At 34.5% G+C, this 9,561-nt stretch overlaps 1 protein-coding gene across 1 annotated transcript; it reads left to right on the plus strand.

Moving 5' to 3' along the window:
* The first annotated feature begins 536 nt into the window (after window positions 1–536).
* On the plus strand, window positions 537–1,475 carry LOC122750951 (olfactory receptor 2L3-like). The gene has a single exon (XM_043997835.1). It carries the CDS (start codon window positions 537–539, stop codon window positions 1,473–1,475), a length of 939 nt encoding a protein of 312 aa, XP_043853770.1.
* Window positions 1,476–9,561: the final 8,086 nt, after the last annotated feature.

Here is a 9,561-nt window from a genome sequence, read left to right on the forward strand (position 1 = left end):
TTGGATACAATATTCCTGGAAGTTTTCAATTTGGAATCTCCTTCAGGAGGGGATCAAAGCCTGAAGCCAGAATTAAAGAAAGATAATTCATGCTCCAGGGCTAGCACATTATCCAGTGTGACAGCTAGCTGTCATAATAACAAAACAATAATTCACATTTACTTAGTATTTTAAGTTTTTCAAAGAATTGACCATATGCTGTATCAAAAATTACCTTATTGTATAGATGTTATTGTTCTTTTCATTTTAAAAGTGATGAAACTAAGGTGGAAAGAAATTGTGACTTCCCCAGAGTCACACAACTAGCAAGTGTCTGAGACCAAATTTGAAGTGAGGTCTTCCTGACTCCAAGCCCAGTTTTCTTATTTAATATACTACTTTGTGGCTGAAAAGCAAAGCATCAGAATAAATAGTTATTTTTTGATGTGCATTAAAAAAATATTCTAGGAGAAAGCAAAGGAACTTTTGCTCCAAAGCACTTTCTTCCCATTCCTTTATTTTATCCTACAGGCAAACAATTCCAGAAATACCCTCCTATGGAGGATTGGAATCAAACCACTACTTGTTTCTTCCTACTGGGTCTGTTTCCCCCAACAAAAACTGGTCTTCTCTTCTTCCTCTTGATTGTCCTCATCTTCCTAATTGCATTCTTTGGTAACTCAACCATGATTCTCCTCATCTGCATGGATCACCACCTCCACACACCCATGTACTTCCTACTCAGTCAGCTCTCCCTCATGGATCTCTTATATATTTGTTGTACAGTTCCCAAGATGGCTATCAATTTCCTGTCTGGGGACAATTCTATTTCTTTGGTGGCTTGTGGTTTCCAAAGTTTTTGTTTTTTACTCATAGCAGGTAGTGAAGTGTTTATCCTGGCATCCATGGCCTTTGACCGTTATGTGGCCATTTGCCGCCCCCTCCATTATCCCATTCTCATGAGTAAGAGAATGTGTTTGCTGATGACTTCTTGGTCTTGGACTTCTTCATTCATCAATGCCATATCCCATACAGTGTATGCATTCCATATACCCTATTGCAAGTCCAGAGTCATTAACCATTTCTTCTGTGACATCCCTGCCATGCTGCCTCTGGCCTGCATGGATACCTGGGCATATGAGTACACTGTGTTCTTCAGTACCAACATATTTCTTTTGGTCCCTTTCCTTATTATCATGGCTTCCTATGGTCGGGTTCTGTATGCTGTTTATTGCATTCGCTCAACACAGGGGAGAAAGAAAGCCTTCACTACTTGTTCCACCCACCTGACAGTGGTGACATTCTATTTTGTCCCATTTATGTGTACATATTTGACACCCTCATCTCTGCGTTCCCCAGAAGAGAATAAGAACTTGGCTGTCTTCTACACTATCCTCACCCCTGTGCTTAATCCCATCATTTATAGCCTGAGGAATAAAGAGGTTCTAGGGGCCTTCCAGAGAGTCCTTGGGAGATCCTTATCCCCAAAAGAATAGCAGGGGATATTAAGTCACAGGAAGAAAACAGAAGGAATCTTAGAAATTATGTTGAGCACTTATAATTCTACCAGTCCAAGATCCCTTTATTGGAGAGATTATTTTTCTTAGAATCAAACTGGTATTTACTTAGCATCTTCTATGCATTAGGCTCTGTGCTAGGTCTGAGGATGTCAACTTTCAAATAAAAATGAGATGTTTCCTTCTCTCAAGGGGTTGATATTTTACTGGGCATATAGACCATGTTGACAGGTAAGCAAATAGAAAGTATATCCAAAGCATGTGTGTGTGTGGCGGGGTGACTATGAATGGGAAGGAGCTCTGGAAGCCTCATGCAGGCAGTGACATTTGAGCTGAAGCTTGAAGAAAGTTAGAGACTCAAAAATTAAGAGTTGAGGAAGGAAGACATTCTAGGCATGTAGGAGGAAGATATAATGGCATCTTGGGTAGCCAGCAAGAGGATAAGTAAGTGTGCATGGGAAGGAAAAGTCCCATGGATGCCACCATTTTGATGAAAGCATTTTTTATGGGCAGAAGAAATAGAATTTGAAGTGGCCACTCATTGATTGCAAATTTAACAATTGTGGCCTATGACTGTGACAAAATAGTATTGTTAATTAAGAAATATGGCTAGTAAGAATTCAGCAAAGTCTGGGGAAGTCTTTTGTTAACTGATGAAGAATAAAAACAGAACATCCAAGGGAATTATTCATATACATATATACATACATATATGTGTATATACATATATGGCCATATATATGTATATATATGAATGCAAATGTGTATCTATGCATATATTGAATAAAACAATATAAAAAGAAATTAATAGAAGAAACATGAGAACTTAGTTCAATGAAAAGACCCATCGTGATGCTAGATGATGGCTTATGCAAAATGTGCTACAATTATCTCATTAGAAGTATCTCAGGAAATGGCAGAGGAAAGACAGTGACTTGCCTGAACTCTCCCCAAGACCCCTCCATATACATTCAAATAATGCCATCAGACAATTCCTGGAGCATCAGAACCCACAAAGAGGAAGGTTGAAATAATTTTCCAGCCAAAGACAACTTAGAACATCATTAGGAAAGACCTGCTGTAATGGGATAAGAGTGTAATGCATATCAGTGCAGGCCAGGGCAGGACAGACCCAGTCCCAGCACAAACCCAACTACAGCCACAGCAAACCAGGAGCCTCTGAATTAGCAGCAACTGCTTCTGGAACTTAGCCCACAGACAGTAAGGGGGTTGAACAATTGGCCAGAAGGAGATTACAGGGATCTCTGCTACCACTGAGGAAGGACTCTGCTGTTTTTACCATATTCAAGTCCAGGTCACAGTCTTTGGTGGCAGTCCCAGGCAGAGGAAGACTTCAAGTACACAAAAGCTTGCAGCCCCAATGGAAATGGAATCTGTTCATAGTTCCAGGGCAGAAAAATAAGCCTGTAGTTGCTTGCATACCAGAGCACAGGCCGGAAGAGAAGGAAACATACCTCTCCTTAGATCATACCACCTTAAGAACTAAAAACTCACAAGTACATAGAAGTATCTCTGTAAACAGCTACAGAAACCCCCTTGAAGCTTGGGACAGTGTACCCTCTACCCCACTTTAACAAAAAGTTAAAAGTCAATAAATAGTCTGGGAAAATGAGCAAACAGAAAAAATGCTGACCCTAGAAAGTTTCTATGGTGACAAAGAAGATCAAAATACACCCTCAAAATAAGATAACAAAGTCAAAGTTCCTATATCCAAAGCTCCAGAAAAAAATATGATTTGTTCTCAGGCCATAAAAGCACTCAAAAAGGTCTTTGAAAATAAAGTAATGGAAGTAGAGGAAAAATGGAAAGAGAAATGGGTGATGCAAGAAAATCATGAAAAAAAGTTAACAGTTTGGTAAAGAAGACACACACACACACACACACACACACACACAATACTGTAGAAAATAACATTTTAAAAAATAGACTAGCCAAAATGGTCAAAGAAGTACAAAAAGCCAATGTGGAAAAGAATGCCATGAAAAGCTAAATTGGCCAAATGGAAAAGGATGTACAAAAGCTATATGAAGAATATAATGCTTTAAAAATTAGGATTGAGCAAATGGAAGCTAATGACTTTATGAGGAATCAGAAAAACAATAAAGCAAAACCAAAAGAATTAAAAAAAATAGATGGCAATGTGAAATATCTCATTGGAAAAACAACTGACTTGGAAAATAGGTCCAGGAGAGATAACTTGAAAATTATTGAACTACTTCAAAGGCTTGATCAAAAAAAGAGTCTAGTGAGGGAAAATTGATATTTTAGAACCAGAAGGTAAAAGGGAAATTGAAAGAATCCGCCAATCACCTCCCAAAAGAGATCCCAAAATGAAAACTCCCAGAAATATTCAAGTATTGTGGAACCACAGTCAAGATAACATAAGATTTATCAGCTTCTACATTAAAAGATAAGAGAGTTTGGAATATTATATTCTGGAAGGCCAAGGAACTGGGATTACAACCAAGAATTCATGAAAACTGAGTATAATCCTTCAGGGGAAAATTGGATTTCAATGAAAGAGAAGACTTTCATGTATTCTTGATGAAAAGATCTGAGCTGAATAGAAAATTTGACTTTCAAATATAACCTAGAGAAGTCTAAAAAAGTAAGTAGGAAAAAGAAATCATAAGATATATTAAAAGGTTAAACTGTTTACATTCCTACAGAGGAAGATGATACTTGTAACTCATGAGAAAGTTATCAATATTAAGGCTGGTCAGTGGAGTATATTTAGACAGAGGTCACAGGTGTGAGTTGAATATTAAGGGATGATATCTTTAAAAAAATAAAATTAAGAGGTGAGAGAGGGATGCATTGGGAAAGCAAGAAAAGAAGTTGTGGAATGGGGTAAAGTATCTCACATAAAACAAGCAAGAAAAACTTATAGAGAATAGAATAAATGATATGGGGAGGGAGTAGGATGGAGGGAAATACAGTTAGCAATAGTAACTGTGAAAAGATGAGCAGGATGCTCTCAGGGAAACCTGGAAAGACTTACATAAGGTGATGCAAAATGAGATTCATTGTATACAAATTAACAGCAATATTGTAAAATGATAAGCTGTGACTGACTTGGATATTCTCAGCAATGCAATGATCCAGGACAACTCTGAAGGACTTATGAAAAATATGATCAATCTCCAGAGAACAAACTGATGGTGTCTGAATACTGAAGCATTTTTTTGTTTATTTTTATTAATTTTTTAAAAATTTTCTTTCACAGCCTAATGAATGTGGAAATGTTTTACATGACTGCACATGTCTAACTTATATTGAATTGTTTGAAGTCTGATGGGGAGAGGTGTGGGAAGGGAGGAAGAGAATTTGAAACACAAAGTTTTAAAATGGATGTTAAAAGTGTTTTTACATGTAAGTGGTAGAAAAATAAGTTATAAATAAATGGGAAAAAAGAAATGAAAAAGAAATCCTTAACAAAAAGATTACTGGAGAAAAGGAGGAAAAAATATCTCAGACTACTAGTATGAAATAATGCCTTCATTGTCAGATATGGTAAATGAATGAAAGAATCAACAAGGGAAGTGAAGAAAAAAGCATTCATTAAGCTCTTCTTAGAAGCTATGCTAAGCAATGATGATTGAAGTAACAGTGAACAACAAAATCACTGAACTGAGGAAATGTATAGTTTAATGGAGGAAAGCAAAACATGAAAGAGAGACAGGAAGAGGGAAGGGAAGACATGGGTTCAGCTGTTTAGAGAGGGGAGATGATAGTTAGATACCTTAGAGAATCAACATGATGATGGAAGAATAATAACCAAAAAGACAGCTACAAGTTCATAGGAAACAAAAATCTAAGAAAGGAACCAGTCATAAAACCCATGGGTCTTATGTATAAATGCTCAGAGAAAACACCTAAAATTCAGGTAACAAACAAGATGCACTAGTTCAAGGTCAAAAGACCTTGAAATAATGTGACAATAATTTATTCAATAAATTATGTTTATGTCCCAGTTGGATTAAATCAAGGATGCAAGGATGATTCAACATTAAAAAAACAAGATAATTTATATTATTAAAAACAAAAATATCCAAAACTATATGTTTATCAGGAAAAGCTTTTTATTAAGTACAACACTCACTTATAAATCACCCTGACAAATTATAAAGATAGAGAGATTTTTAAATATAATATAAATGTCTATCTAAAACAAGAATAAGCATATATACATTGGAGATATATTGGAAAGTTTCCTAATAAATATAGGCATACCTTGGAAATATTGCAGGTTTGGTTCTGGATCACTGCAATAAAGTCAATATTGAAGTAATGAGATACATGAATTTTTTACTTTCCCAGGGCATGAAAATTTATGTTCACACTATACTGTAGCCTCTCAAGTGTGTAGTAGTATTAAGTGTTTAAAAAGACCCAATGTATATAGATTTATTTTAAAATTATTTATTGCTGAAAAAAATGTTGATCATCATCTGAGTCTTCAGACTCTTTTTTTTTTTTTTTTAGTGGAGGATCTTGCCTTGATGTTGATGATTACTGAGTGATCAGTGTGGTGGCTGCTGAAGGTTGGGGTGGGTGTCACAATTTGTTAAAAGAAGATATCAGTGAAGTTCACCTTATTCATTGACTCTTTCTTTCACCCAAACACTAAGAGACTATTGTAGGGATATTAATTGGATGAATTTCAACACTGTATTTTAAGGAACAGAGAAGCCTGAGGAAAAGGAAAGACACGGGGAACAGTTGTGGGTGGAGCAGCCAGAACACATGCAACATTTATCAATTAAGTTTGTTGTCTTACATGGCCACAGTTTCTGGCACCCCTAAACAATTACAATAGTGACCCCAAAGATAATTGATTACAGATGACCATAGCAGATATAATAATAATGAAAATGTTTGAAATATGGTGAGAATTACAAAAATGTGACATGGATACATGATATGGGCTGAAGCTGGTAGAAAAATGGTATTGATAAATTCCTCATTGTAAGGTTGCCACAAACCTTCAATTTGTAAAATTTTTTAAAAAAAGGAAAAAAAAGAAACCACAGTATTTGTGAAGCACGATAAAGGGGAGCACAAAAAAATGAAGTGTGCCTATACTGGGATAAAAAAATATGCCACTCTTTTCCCTGTCAATTTATTTTCTTCTAGACAGATTAAGAAAAGAAAAAGAATTTAAAAACATAAAGATGACATAAAAAAGCATAAAGAGGAAACAAAATTATCCATATGTGCTAATGATATTATATTTTTAATATTGAAAAGTTCTAAAGAATCAGAAAACAAGCTAATTGAGAAAATAGCTCCAGCAATTTAGCAAGCTCTTTCTACTTAATAAAAACAAAATTCAAGTGGTAATGCTAGAAAGGCAAATCCCATTCAAAATAACTCTAAAATGCAGTAAATATTTGGTCATCAACATACCAAGGCCCATTAAATATTTAAACAGATTAAAATACAAAATACTCTTTAAAGAAATAAGGAACAACCTAAATAATGGAAGGAATATTCAGTGCTCAAAGAAGGACCATGTCAATAAAATAAAAATGACAATATTTCCAAAATTAATTTATTGATTTATACCAAGCCAGCTACCAAATGGACACTTTGAATAGCTAGATAACACAGTAAAATTCATTTAGAGGAACAAAAGATCTAGAATATGGAAGTAACTCTTTTTAAAATTTCTTTTTATTCTGAACTTAAACCCAGTTAGAATTCTCTCTCTAGCTCGATCTCTCTGTCTCCGTCTCAATACATATACATATGTATATATGCATATATTATATACATATGCATATATACACATACACACATGCACATTGTATATAAAATTGAATGTCTCCATTATATATACTTTTATTTTCTTTTAAATACATAGCAAGATTGATCTATAGCCTTCAGACGATTCTTTCTGGTCTTTCTTCTATTCGTTTGCAAAAATGATGCCAAAGTAATCTTTTTTTTTTCCTTTCTATTCTTTTCCTCCATTAAACCTATCCCCCTCTTGAACTTCCATGATTCTTACCCAACTGGAGACATAAAAAGAAAAGAACAGCCCCTTTAATAAATAGGCATGGTCAAACAAAACTTGTTCCTACATTGGTTGTATCCTAAAATAATTGCCTTATTCTGCATCTTGAGTCCATCTTCTCTCTGTCAAGAGGTCAGTAGCAAAATTTGCCTTATCAGATATGTATAACATTCTCAGTACAGTACCCAGCTTATAGTCAATGCTTAATAAATGCTAGTTCCCTTCTCTCCCATCATAAGTCCTCCATTATCATGACAGGTTATGATATTCAGCAACGTGTTCAAGCCTTTTCAAGTTTTTTTTTTTATAATGATGTTTTTTATTTTATAAATTGTTCTAGTTCTACTCATTCCAATGCATCATTTAATACAAGGCTTTCCAGATTACTTTAGGACCATTCTTTTTGTCATACTTATAATAGATTGGTATTCCATTGCACTCATAAACTATAATTATTTTAGATATTCTCATACAAATGGATGCCTCTTTGGTTCCCAATTCATTTTTTTTTAATGAGAGCTCCTACAAATACATTTTTGTGCATATGGAATCTTTTCTTTAACCTTTCATGTCTTGAAAATATAATGCTAGTAGTAATATTGTTAGTTCAAAGATAGTAGACAGTATAGTAACTTTTGTGACATGGTTCCAAACTACTTTTCAAAATGCATTCACAAAATCATTAAAGATTATATTAATGTGCTGTCTTTTTAGGAGGGATAGGATGAAAGAAGATAGAAAATAGAGTAAATATCAAGGGGAGGGAATAGGATGGAGGGTAATATAGTTAGCAATAGTAACCGTGAAAGAAATGATGAGCAGGATGCTATCAGAAGGGCATATGAAAAATGCAAACCATCAACAGAGAAAGAACTGATGGCATCTGAATACAGATTGAAGTATAATTTTACTTGTCAATTCCTCTTTCTAAATATATTTTGTATGTTTTCTATCACAACCTGACTAATGTGAAGATGTTTTGCATGACTGTACATGTATACAAAAATTAACGTGTTGTTTCCCTGCAGCCCCTACAACAACCATTATTTTCCTTTACTGTAATTTTTATTAGCTTGATAAGTATGAGGTAAAATTTCAAAATAACTTTAAGTTCAATTTCTGTAATTATTAGGGATTTAGAATATTTTCATTAATAAATTGTTTTCCTGCAAAAACTGCCTATTTATAGCTTTTTATGATTTACTTATTTTTAAAGTGACTTTTCTTCAGGCAGCTAGGTGGTTCAATGGATAGAAGAATGGGCTTAGAAACAAAAACACCCATCTTCATGAGTTCAAATCCAGCCTCAGACACTAACTAGCTATGTGAACCTGGAAAAGTCACTTAACCCTGTTTGTCTCAGTTCTTCAGCTGGAAAAATGAAGGAGAAAAGGAAATGGCAAACTGCTCTATTAGTTTTGCCAAGAAAAGCCCACATGGGGTCAAAAAGAGTCAGACATGACTGAAATGACTAAACTGTAACAAATGAATTTTATTCTTACAAATTTGATAAGTTACCTATGTGTTATGGACATAAAACCCTTATTAAAGGGACTTTCTGCAGAAATGTCTACTCAAATGAAATTCCAGTGAAGAAAAACATCTAGTACTACATGAGCTTACAAGTGAATTGTATCAAACATTCAAAGAACTATTCAATTAAATCTTTCGTAATCAGTTTGCAATTTAAAAAATAAAAGACAATATCCTTCTGGACCATTTTTATGATACAAATATAGTTGGCTTTTTGTGGGGCAACAAGGGATCAATGACTTGCCTGGGGTCACACAGCTAGTAAGTGTCAAGTATCTGAGGCTATATTTGAATTCAGGTCCTCCTGAATCTAGTGCTGATGCATTATTCACCTTGTCACCTAGCTGCCCCCTGTAGTCTTGAAACTTAAAGAAATGAAAGAAAAGTAGAGGGAAAAAAGAAAAAGAAAAACTATAGATCAATGTCTCAAAGAAACATTGACACAAAAATATTGAATAAAGTATTATGAAATGGATTACCAGAACATATTGT

Source organism: Dromiciops gliroides, chromosome 3, assembly GCF_019393635.1.
Source record: "Dromiciops gliroides isolate mDroGli1 chromosome 3, mDroGli1.pri, whole genome shotgun sequence".
Taxonomy (NCBI): Eukaryota; Metazoa; Chordata; class Mammalia; order Microbiotheria; family Microbiotheriidae; genus Dromiciops; species Dromiciops gliroides.

What these genes read in the sequence shown, in the direction of transcription:
- LOC122750951 (XM_043997835.1), top strand. Translation starts at nt 537, where the DNA reads ATGGAGGATTGGAATCAAACCACTACTTGTTTCTTCCTACTGGGTCTG.